Raw genomic sequence first — 12,967 nt, 5'->3', positions numbered from 1 at the left:
CTTTCTCCCCACTATACCAGTGTAGCATGCTCCCCACTATACCAGTGTAGCTTTCTCCCCACTATACCAGTGTAGCGTGCTCCCCACTATACCAGTGTAGCATGCTCCCCACTATACCAGTGTAGCGTGCTCCCCACTATAACAGTGTAGCTTTCTCCCCACTATACCAGTGTAGCATGCTCCCCTCTATACCAGTGTAGCATGCTCCCCACTATACCAGTGTAGCATGATTCCCACTATACCATTGCAGCATGCTCCCCACTATACCAGTGTAGCATGCTCCCCACTATACCAGTGTAGCATGCTCCCCACTATACCAGTGTAGCATGCTCCCCAATATACCAGTGTAGCATGATCCCCATTATACCATTGCAGCATGCTCCCCACTATACCAGTGTAGCTTTCTCCCCACTATAACAGTGCAGCATGCTCCCCTCTATACCAGTGTAGCATGCTTCCCAATATACCAGTGTAGCATGCTCCCCACTATACCAGTGTAGCATGCTCCCCACTATACCAGTGTAGCATGCTCCCCACTATACCAGTGTAGCTTTCTCCCCACTATACCAGTGTAGCGTGCTCCCCACTATACCAGTGTAGCATGCTCCCCACTATACCAGTGTAGCATGCTCCCCAATATACCAGTGTAGCATGCTCCCCACTATACCATTGTAACATGATCCCCATTATACCAGTGTAGCATGCTCCCCACTATACCAGTGTAGCATGATCCCCATTATACCATTGCAGCATGCTCCCCACTATACCAGTGTAGCATGCTCCCCACTATACCAGTGTAGCATGCTCCCCTCTATACCAGTGTAGCATGCTTCCCAATATACCAGTGTAGCATGCTCCCCACTATACCAGTGTAGCATGATTCCCACTATACCATTGCAGCATGCTCCCCACTATACCAGTGTAGCATGCTCCCCACTATACCAGTGTAGCATGCTCCCCACTATACCAGTGTAGCATGATCCCCATTATACCATTGCAGCATGCTCCCCACTATACCAGTGTAGCATGCTCCCCACTATACCAGTGTAGCATGCTCCCCACTATACCAGTGTAGCATGCTCCCCACTATACCAGTGTAGCATGATTCCCACTATACCATTGCAGCATGCTCCCCACTATACCAGTGTAGCATGCTCCCCACTATACCAGTGTAGCATGATCCCCACTATACCAGTGTAGCATGCTCCCCACTATACCATTGTAGCATGCTCCCCACTATACCATTGTAACATGCTCCCCACTATACCAGTGTAGCATGCTCCCCTCTATACCAGTGTAGCATGCTCCCCAATATACCAGTGTAGCATGCTCCCCTCTATACCAGTGTAGCATGCTCCCCACTATACCAGTGTAGCATGATCCCCACTATACCAGTGTAGCATGATCCCCACTATACCAGTGTAGCATGCTCCCCTCTATACCAGTGTAGCATGCTCCCCTCTATACCATTGTAACGTGATCCCCATTATACCAGTGTAGCATGCTCCCCACTATACCATTGTAGCATGCTCCCCACTATACCATTGTAACATGCTCCCCACTATACCAGTGTAGCATGCTCCCCACTATACCAGTGTAGCATGATTCCCACTATACCATTGCAGCATGCTCCCCACTATACCAGTGTAGCATGCTCCCCACTATACCAGTGTAGCATGCTCCCCACTATACCAGTGTAGCATGCTCCCCAATATACCAGTGTAGCATGATCCCCATTATACCATTGCAGCATGCTCCCCACTATACCAGTGTAGCTTTCTCCCCACTATAACAGTGCAGCATGCTCCCCTCTATACCAGTGTAGCATGCTTCCCAATATACCAGTGTAGCATGCTCCCCACTATACCAGTGTAGCATGCTCCCCACTATACCAGTGTAGCATGCTCCCCACTATACCAGTGTAGCTTTCTCCCCACTATACCAGTGTAGCGTGCTCCCCACTATACCAGTGTAGCATGCTCCCCACTATACCAGTGTAGCATGCTCCCCAATATACCAGTGTAGCATGCTCCCCACTATACCATTGTAACATGATCCCCATTATACCAGTGTAGCATGCTCCCCACTATACCAGTGTAGCATGATCCCCATTATACCATTGCAGCATGCTCCCCACTATACCAGTGTAGCATGCTCCCCTCTATACCAGTGTAGCATGCTTCCCAATATACCAGTGTAGCATGCTCCCCACTATACCAGTGTAGCATGATTCCCACTATACCATTGCAGCATGCTCCCCACTATACCAGTGTAGCATGCTCCCCTCTATACCAGTGTAGCATGATCCCCATTATACCAGTGTAGCATGCTCCCCACTATACCAGTGTAGCATGCTCCCCTCTATACCAGTGTAGCATGATCCCCATTATACCAGTGTAGCATGCTCCCCACTATACCAGTGTAGCATGATCCCCATTATACCATTGCAGCATGCTCCCCACTATACCAGTGTAGCATGCTCCCCACTATACCAGTGTAGCATGCTCCCCACTATACCAGTGTAGCATGCTCCCCACTATACCAGTGTAGCATGATTCCCACTATACCATTGCAGCATGCTCCCCACTATACCAGTGTAGCATGCTCCCCACTATACCAGTGTAGCATGATCCCCACTATACCAGTGTAGCATGCTCCCCACTATACCATTGTAGCATGCTCCCCACTATACCATTGTAACATGCTCCCCACTATACCAGTGTAGCATGCTCCCCTCTATACCAGTGTAGCATGCTCCCCAATATACCAGTGTAGCATGCTCCCCTCTATACCAGTGTAGCATGCTCCCCACTATACCAGTGTAGCATGATCCCCACTATACCAGTGTAGCATGCTCCCCACTATACCAGTGTAGCATGATCCCCACTATACCAGTGTAGCATGCTCCCCTCTATACCAGTGTAGCATGCTCCCCTCTATACCATTGTAACATGATCCCCATTATACCAGTGTAGCATGCTCCCCACTATACCATTGTAGCATGCTCCCCACTATACCATTGTAACATGCTCCCCACTATACCAGTGTAGCATGCTCCCCACTATACCATTGTAGCATGCTCCCCACTATACCAGTGTAGCATGCTCCCCACTATACCATTGTAGCATGCTCCCCACTATACCATTGTAGCATGCTCCCCACTATACCAGTGTAGCATGCTCCCCACTATACCATTGTAGCATGCTCCCCACTATACCATTGTAGCATGCTCCCCACTATACCAGTGTAGCATGCTCCCCACTATACCATTGTAGCATGCTCCCCACTATACCATTGTAGCATGCTCCCCACTATACCAGTGTAGCATGCTCCCCTCTATACCAGTGTAGCATGCTCCCCAATATATCCACTATAGTGCTGGCCACTAATATGTGATAATCTGCAGAATTCATTGCTTCTGTCATGTGATAGACAGCCTTGACATGTTCCTTGCCATATGTTGGTATGTTATGTGTAGGCTCCAGCACATTACAGCTCCATACAGTGAGTGCAGCTGTCAGTGTGAATAATGACAGCCCAGACCAGACTCCTCACTGTGCTATGGGGAAGACATACTAGGGCTCTGTGCACGGTGTAGGATGATGCTTAGTAGCACTTGTCAACCTTAAAATGAGGCAATAAAGCTCCAGTGGGTGGGTGTCTCTTATATGCTCTGATTTTGTATCCTTGAATAAAATGTCGCTGGCCCTCCCCCTTTTGCCACTCTCACCCTCCCCCCCTTAGAAGCCGTCAGCTGCAGATCCCGGTCTCCGTTAACTCTTCTTTGATTAACCCTGCAGCTACTGGAGCGTCCGCTGCGTGAAACCTAAGCTCTATGCACTGCAGGCCTGATTCTGGCGCAGAAGGGGTTACAGCCGGTGGTGCTGATGCTGCTGCTGGTCGGTGATTGGCTGCAGCCAGGAGATGCTGCATCCAGAGGCAGAGAAGCAGCAGCAGCTCCATCAGGGACCAGCAGCACAGCCTCCTCTGCACACTGTCCAGGAGCACCCAGCACCCAGCCCTAGGCACCCACACCCGACACTGGGCCTGAAAGAGCCAGCTCTGCTCACTGCTGAGACAGTCAAAAAGGGAAGGAAGGACGCCATCTTGACGGAGGCATCTTGGAGGGAGCACAGGCGACTGCATTTTATTTAACCCCCTCCTCATAGCAGAGACCCCCCACATCAAGAAGGAGGAGGAGGGAAGACCTGCAGGATTTATGCTCAGGAAATCTTATTTTTCATGCTAATAAGGGCAGATTTTACTCATTTTTTTCCCGGTGATTGCATTCATTGGATGTTTTTATCAGAATTTTTTGCTTTTGCCTCATCCACCCACCGGTCACCTATGCCATCTGCCTTTCTAGTTTTCATTTTGCAAATGTTTTGATGTATTTTGGGCATTGTGTGTCCAATCCAGGGTAAATATTGAGCACTGCCTAGATTTTTTTTTTTTTTTTCACTGGAATATATTGTAATCCTTGCCTGGAGACGTGGCCCTGTGAGCAAAATCTGAGCTGCTGCCATCTTCATACACAGCCTTATTTTGGGGGTGTAGGTAGATTTGGGTGCTGTATCGATCTGTGATTACGCCTATTCATTTTGGAGTCGGATCTTATGATGCACAAACATCATCATTGCTGCAAGTGCCCTGAGTGTTACGAGGCATCTCGCATGTCTGCCCTGCGCAGGATGGAACCCCCAACATATGGCGAGTGGCAGCATGAGCAGTATGGGGGTGGCTATGGAGGTTACAGCTCTCAGACCCTCCCGTCACAACCTGCTGTCACCCCGACAGCTCGTGGAAAGGCAAAGCTTGTCCCAGCCACACGTGAAAACCTCACCCCAACCTTGAAAGGGCCCCCCAAAAGTGCCACCCCAAAAATGAATGGCAACAGTCCCAACTGGTGGCCAGAGTGTACTTGCACCAATCGTGACTGGTACGAACAGGTGAGTGATGGTTTTGCATGTCGCTGTTACCCCTTACGTCTTGACCCCACTGATTTTCCTTTAAGGCCTGTTTACAGAGATTGATCACGAATCGGTGATCGGTGATATTTTCATTTACAGGTATCGCAATATCATGATGTTCAGTTTCATATCAATATTTTAGCATGCACAAATAATCTATAAAATAATGAATATTTTATATTAGGATCACAGACCGATTGACATCATTCATATCCAATAATGTATCCTGTACCTTCCTCTATATAAAAATTCCAAATATTACTAATGCAGAGAGATGTAAGGTGCCCATAGGCTCACAGTCACCCCGAGTAATGGATTGCTTGCTGTAAGGCTGCCATATCACATTATATAACATGTATAGTGCTACTAGATTGTATAACGCATGCCTAGGTGTGGGTGGACGGATTGGTGCCGTTTTATAAAATATGCTTGTATAAATGCCATCTACTTATATCATTCGTGTTATAACGGTGGTTATGTAATGCTATTTTGGAAAAAAAAAAAATTTTGCATCCAAAATGGCACACGTACATATGTATTATTCACATACGTGAATCTTGTACATTGTGTGGGTGGATGCACATATGCGTTTCCTCAGTGCTCAAGGCTTGGAACAGTCTTACTCTGCAGGTGGAAGTGCCATAATATCCATAGATCAATAATATTGGGGAGCCAGAATGGTTTAACCAGGCCTATAGGGGGGCAAGATTGTGGGGTCTGGCTATAGGGATGGGACTTTAAGGGCAAAGCTCGGCATTGTTGTACCGTAGGTAAAAGTTTATTTTTTAGGTTACAGATTTGACATTGTATCCAACATGACAATGGATATTGTAGCGAATGAGATCCTGAATCAGGTAATATCTGGGCTTGACAATGGGAAATAGTGAATGAAAATGTCCCCAAGGTGAAGCAGCTCTTCATTCAAGACCCCCACCCCATCACCATACATACACATGCAGCGATATGTCAGACGCCTGGCCAATGTGCCAGACTGCACTAACAAGCAGGACGACGACTCCTCAACAGGTGCTCCCCTTTACTTCAGGTAGCTTGTACGTAAAGGCAGAGGCTCTCACAGACGGAGTGACCACCTCGCCATTCCATCCTCTGTCGTCCAAGGCTTTTGTTTCTTTGACCTCCATCAATATTCTTCATAGTAGCGAAGCTCCCTTTAGAAATTTGTGTCTATATTGCATTAGCAACATTTCTTGTCTGGATACTTTGTATCCATAGCTAGCTAGCTAGATAGATAGGAGATAGATAGATAGATAGATAGATAGATAGATAGATAGATAGATAGATAGGTAGATAGGAGATAGATAGATAGATAGATAGATAGATAGATAGATAGATAGATAGATAGATAGTGTGTTCATTCACGTAGGTGGCCAAAGCCGGGGGAGTTTATGTTTTCCTGCATTACAGTCAGAGTCTGTTCAGAAAATGGACGGAGTAATCTGAGTGCTGTAAAATGGAGGCTGGATGGGAGAAATACTAGTGGGAGAAAAGGGGTTTCTATGTAGATCTTCCAGCGCTTTGTATCACCTATGGGCACGTTCTGCTTATTGTTTATTAGAATCCTAGCATACATTTTACACACATTTGTGTCCGTGTATAAAGTGTCAGCGACAACATTGTGAGTATAAGCATGTGCCGGCAGGATAGTGCCTAAGGAATGGTCCGTGGTCATTGAATATACAGGTCTCTATCTCAAAGATAAATGGTGGTATGGAATGAATGGAATGAATTCCTGCTATAAGAGGTAAGCCGAAATAATAAAAGTGTGTGTATACCTGTATAGTATATATACACACACATGAAATATACATATAGAACAAAGTTACATATATAGTGTGTATATCTATCTATCTATCTATCTATCTATCTATGTGTGTGTATATATATATATATATATATATATATACACACACACACACACACATATACATGATGAAACCTTTTCAAAAGATCCCATCTTTGTGAAGGCCACCCCTTATCCAGACCACATTTCCTGCAACAGAACACACACACATATATATATATATATATATATATATATATATATATATATATATATATATATACAGGGCTATAGATACGCACTAGACTGCGTCCATACGCATAGTGGCCCCGTGAGCTGCCTGACAGCCGGTGACTCCCCTGAGGCAGGTTACTGGCAGTGTAAGAGTTAACTACGATGGGGATGGGGGACGGAGTAGGAATTCAGTTACCATGGAAACCTCCTCCTCCTGCACAGATCACCATGTACCAGAATGTGCGCACTCCCACCGCACCGCCAGGGTTCGCTCACTCGCACCGCCAGGGCTCGCTCACTCCCACCGCACGGGCTCGCTCACTCCCACCGCACCGCCAGGGCTCGCTCACTCCCACCGCACCACCAGTGCTCGCTCACTCCCACCGCACCGCCAGGGCTCGCTCACTCCCACCGCACCGCCATGGCTCGCTCACTCCCACCGCACCGCCAGGGCTCGCTCACTCCCACCGCACCGCCAGGGCTCGCTCACTCCCACCGCACCGCCAGTGCTCGCGCACTCCCACCGCACCGCCAGGGCTCGCTCACTCCCACCGCACCGCCAGGGCTCGCTCACTCCCACCGCACCACCAGTGCTCGCTCACTCCCACCGCACCACCATGGCTCGCTCACTCCCACCGCACCACCATGGCTCGCTCACTCCCACCGCACCACCATGGCTCGCTCACTCCCACCGCACCGCCAGGGCTCGCTCACTCCCACCGCACCGCCATGGCTCGCTCACTCCCACCGCACCACCATGGCTCGCTCACTCCCACCGCACCACCATGGCTCGCTCACTCCCACCGCACCACCATGGCTCGCTCACTCCCTCGCTTCCTTTTTCCTTTTAATTCTCTCTCTTCCTTACCGTGTCCCCATCTCGCTCTTATTCATCCACGTAGTCACCGACACGAAATATGGCGGACTAGCTGGAGGTATTATAGGTGGAATCACCAAGTCCCATCTTCATCCCTTTCATTCAGGCTCTGGCTTCTATGTCACGGCCGTCTAGACTCAGCCCACCAGGGCCACACTTCAAGTACAGGTGTAGTCCTATGGCACACTTCACCACAATAGATTGTCAGTCTTTGTGTGGTGTTTCCCTATGTTTGCAGGTAATTCTGCTGCGACATGATCTAAAAATTGCAAATGGTGGATTTAGCGCTACGCCCTAAAATGGGAATCGCCACAAATACAGACAGGTCTTATCAGTTCTACCAATGGAAGGAATAGGAAATGTATAGTGCTCATGTTTAGATCCCATCAAATACCCCTGATGGTAAAAGTGTTGCCAGTACAACAGCAGCTGCACCATTGTCATCAATGGAGTCCTTAGCACCTGGTGTGAAGACATATAGGAGATTGGGGGACACCAACCGTTTCATCTCTGATGGCTAAATACAAATAATGGAGAGGTAATAAGTGAAGTTTAGAAGATAAAAAGGTTAAAAAGATGACTGAATATAAAATAGGCTTAAAGGGGTATTCCAGTCCTTATCCACTTGCTGATTGGTGGAGATCCGGCCATGAGGATCCCACCAATCATAAGAGCTGGGGTGTAAATGGCTGAATGGTGCAGAGGTCAGAAATACATTCTACTGCTCCAAACCATCACAGTCCAAACTTCAACTATAGACTGAGGACACCCACTCATCAGGAAGTTACCGCCATCCCATGGAATACCCAAATAATACTGAGTAATAGCCCCGGCTAATTGACATCACTTAAATGGAAGATTCTGTATAAGGTGCAGATATGTTTTGGGTGGTATTATTGTTCAGAATACTGGAATATTGAAAGATGCAATGGACTGAGCTATTTAGGCCCGGTTCACATCTGCATTAGGGTTTCCATTCGGAGAGTCTGCTTGGGGACCCCCAAATGGCAACCTATATGCATAAAAAAGCGGTAACCTAAGGAAACCCACAGACCCCATAGACTATTACAGGGTCTGTGTGGTTTCCATTCAGTTTCCGCATGGAAAATGCAGAGAGAAAAGTGCTGTTTGCAGGACTTTTCTCTCCGCATGTTTCATGTGGAAACTGAACGGATACCACATGGACCCCATTATAGTCTATGGGGTCTGCGGGTAACTGCTTTTTATTCGGATTAGCTTTGTGTGTTTCGGGTCCCTAAGCAGACCCTGAAAGCCGAACCCTAGTGTGACCCTTGCTTTTATAGTCTATGGGGTCTGCGGGTTTCACAGGTAACCACTTTATGCGTATTGCTTTCCGTTCGGGCAGTCCCCAAGTGGACTCCCCAAACAGAAACCCGAATGCAGATGTGAATCGGGCCTGAATGAGGATTTTCACTAGACTAGTAAATTAGATATTACAGTAGTAGTTGAAACTTATTTAGCAACACAAAAGATCTCCATTGTGTTTGGCAGGGAAGAGTGTTTCCTGAGTCAGCATATGACCAGTCCCCTTTAATATACATCAACTGTGACACAGAAGGGGGTTGGCTGAGCAGGAAGGACTTGTAAGTCTCCGTACGCCTATGTAGGCACACACTCTCCCTAATGTGTACGATTATCCCCTGACCCTGGTCTATAGTCTCTCTGCCAAATCAGTATCCCTGCGCTATGCTGACGAGGTCCAAAAGACTGAAACAGCGCTGTCCATAGCTGGGAATCTGTTCCTTTTGGAATGGAAATACTAGTTTGGCAATAAACCCCGCATCATGTCAGTAGGCTTATTAACTGAGTCATGCATGATGTTGAGGAGGCTGTCCCTAGAGGGCAGCATACAGAGGCACTGTTCTCCTAATTACATTGTGGAGAATAGATTTGCATATTTTTTACCCAGCATCCCTAGCGGAGCAGGAATGACTAGTAAGTAAGTCTCTATATGCCTATGTAAGCACACACTCTCCCTAATGTGTACGATTATCCCGACCCAAAAAGAGACAGTGAGCCAGACCTGTTCTCACTGTGGTCGTATGTGGACACCAAGCACTAGGACCTAGGATAAGGGCTGACAATGGGAGATCACTAATCAATAAAGTATATTCGTAAAACCAAATTGTTACATTAGAAGTAGTGGACATTTGTTTTTCCAGCTAGAATTTCCCATTAAGTTATTTTGCTTGTTTATTTTTCAGGTGTTTTTTATTTTTTTTTATTGTGAGAGACAATTTTTGAAAAAGTGACATGTACAGCCCTATTGGTTGTCATTTTAAAGACAAACACTGCATCCTTCAATAGTCTCCACTTCACTGATTGAGGGGTTTGGCTTTTTTCACTAGCCCCGCCATTCCTGAGCAATTGCTGCTCTTAGTTTCAGCAACCAGTGTGCCCATTATGCATGCTGCAGTCAGGTGGGTGGTCATGGGCTGGAGCAGACAGTACAGAGCCCCATCAGCATATTGAATGCCACAACTAACAGAAATCATTGCTCAGGTATGGTGGGGACTAGACAAAAAATTCCAGCTGTGCCAGAATCAGTGGAGTGGAGCCCATTAAAGGATGCAAAGAGAGCCTTGCATTTCTTTTCCCCTGACAAACGATTGCACTGGAGCCCACAAGACTTTAGTTACGCCACTGGCCCTATCCATGTTCTTGTCATCAAGAAGTTGTAGCAGACATTTCAGCTCTGCCTCAACAGAGATACCAAGGCCAAGTGCATGTGTATAAGGGAAGTGGTGCAGGACAACTGTTAGCTGTACAAGGTGAAGGTGCATGTCCACCCTAAGTTTCTCAATTACTAATGACACGATTTCTCTTTGTCATTTTGTCAGTAAGATCGATCAGTAACAAAGTGAACCTTTTACCATCAGTTTCTAAGAATCTAATTCAGAAGTGACATTCAGTATACAATAGCTGCTCCTCCCTTCGCAAAAGTGGGTGCCGCAACAAATATTTCCCATATTTATATGGCCGGTAATGTTAAACGATGCACCTTTTCATGTGGTTTTGAAAAGGTACTTTATGCTAATTATATCCATTTTGCAGGCATGAAACATAGAAGTCTATCACATTAGAAACACAAAGGAAACTGCAGGTATAATAGAGAGGCGCAGTGATCCATCACCAGGAATATGTTCTCCATACTTGTGCCTCCATACTTGCATAGACTTGTGAAAGTGATCTCATTATCTTCTATTAGGATCCATTTTGGTTCTATTCATACAAACCTGGAAAAGCATACACTACCTTGGTGATACAATTTCAGTACTACAATGGGATAGTACCACAATGTACTATGTAGTATTAGGGCTATCCGAAACCGACCTGTCTATGTAAGTAACACAAGTAAAATCACAAAACATTAGCTCTGACTTTGAATTAACAAAGACAAGACAATGTTTTAGGATTTGTAGCTCTTCCCTCCCTGTAACTTCTCTCTACAACTGAAAATGCAAGTGTGACTGCACAGTAGAAAGGCTATTCTTCTCCTACCTTTAGAGGTCTTCTCCGTGCTGCCGTTCGGTATAAATCCCAGTTTTCGTCGGTATGCAAATGAGTTCTCTCGCAGCACTGGGGGCGGTCCTCAGCAATCAAACAGCACTAGGGGCGTCCCCAATGCTGCGAGAGAACTCTCCATCTTCTTCAGGAATGTCCTCTTCACGCGTCTTCTTCCGGCACAGGCTTCAAACTTCTAAGCCTCGGGCCTAGGGGAAAGCCCACTGCGCTTGCCCGCCACAAATCCACAATAAGAAACACATCGTCCATTTTTCTTTTCCAGGTTTTCCAGCTGGAATGTATGGATTAGATTTACTAATATCTCATCCACTTTGCAGGTCGTGTGAAAACAAACTGCATTTTTTATATGCAAGCTTTTATGCAGGATCAAAAATGCCGCATTTCTGCTTCGTGTGTCTCCAGCCTACAAAAAACAGACACTGGGACAGCTATAGGACACCCAAGTCTGAGTTTCATGAAGGCTGCTGGTATCAAGCCTGAGCTTTCATGTGTTGGATGGAATTAGGAATTAAAGAAAATGTATCATTTTAAAATGACCACATTAGGGTAAGTTCACACAGGGTTTTTGGTCAGGATTTTGAGACTGTATCCGCTTTAAAATCCTGACCAAAAAGACAGCTCCCATTGAAATCAAGGGGAGCCGGTCAGTTCTTTTATCCGGGAGCTGTTTGTTCTGGCTTCTGGAAAAAGAAGCGACATTCTCATTCTTTGTCGTGAGGCGAATCCACCTGAAGACACTCCCTCCTGACTAGGCCTATTCATTTGGGCCTAATCCGGAGCGGAGTGCATGACTTGGTGCTGGTGCAGTGCACTGGCATTCAGGCACAGCTACCCGTATTTTGGTCAGGAACCTGAGGCGGAGTTCCGGATCAAAAAACTCCGTGTGAACTTACCCTTATTGTGTAAAACAATTTACTTCCAGTGCTGCACCCAAAACTTTTATTTGGGGGTATGGCAGTCCCTGAGCCGCCAATTCAGGCCACTGCCAATAGCCATGATCTGATCTCCTCTTCTGTGTACTAAGGTGTGGAGCAGAGTGGACTCTCCTGGGTATTCAACGCTGATGCCAACCATTCACAATCTCTTTAGGCTCCCGGCACTACGGTGCCCACTGGCATGCTCTTCTCCTTTTTAGACCAGATTAGACGGCCCTCTGCTGTGATGTTCTGCTCCCAAAAATAGAACCTAGAGTGCTTGAAAAAACAAAATGCTGAACTGTACACACCCCATCATACAGACATACATACAAACAATAGGTACAAAGTATAGGATAAGGGCAAGGTGGCCAACAAACCTGAAATAAGACCCCAAAATGAGTACAGAACCCGAACTGCCTCTCAGAATATAGGTAACAGGTCACTTCATGGGGTATGCTGTAAGAATGAAATGGCACAGTTGCATTTTTTACAAATTCCACCCCATTTGTAACTGCTGTGTCCTACTTGTTTGCCGACCTGTGGGATGAATATCAGCTGTACATTCACCAGACAAAATGCTGGACAGTATCAGACCCTCCGTCCTGTAGCTGCAGGCTATACA

General features: G+C 46.6%; 1 protein-coding gene across 5 annotated transcripts in view; it reads left to right on the top strand.

The window, feature by feature from the left end:
* Window positions 1-12,967, top strand: part of DLG3 (discs large MAGUK scaffold protein 3) — a 126,464-nt gene that overhangs the window by 33,541 nt on the left and 79,956 nt on the right. For 2 of the 5 annotated variants that reach the window (XM_075259836.1, XM_075259835.1), the window contains exon 1: window positions 3,940-4,949. The exons of 2 other annotated variants lie outside the window; for them this stretch is intronic. In XM_075259836.1, coding sequence (XP_075115937.1) covers window positions 4,617-4,949 — 333 coding nt within the window. In that variant the 5' untranslated portion in view covers window positions 3,940-4,616. Of the gene's footprint in view, window positions 1-3,939; window positions 4,950-5,974; window positions 6,016-12,967 lie in introns of those variants that run through there. One more of the 5 variants, XM_075259837.1, reaches the window with a different exon arrangement.

Source organism: Leptodactylus fuscus, chromosome 11, assembly GCF_031893055.1.
Source record: "Leptodactylus fuscus isolate aLepFus1 chromosome 11, aLepFus1.hap2, whole genome shotgun sequence".
Classification (NCBI taxonomy): Eukaryota; Metazoa; Chordata; class Amphibia; order Anura; family Leptodactylidae; genus Leptodactylus; species Leptodactylus fuscus.
The sequence above is the reverse complement of the archived record's forward strand: the minus strand, read 5'-3'. Positions and strand labels throughout refer to the sequence as shown.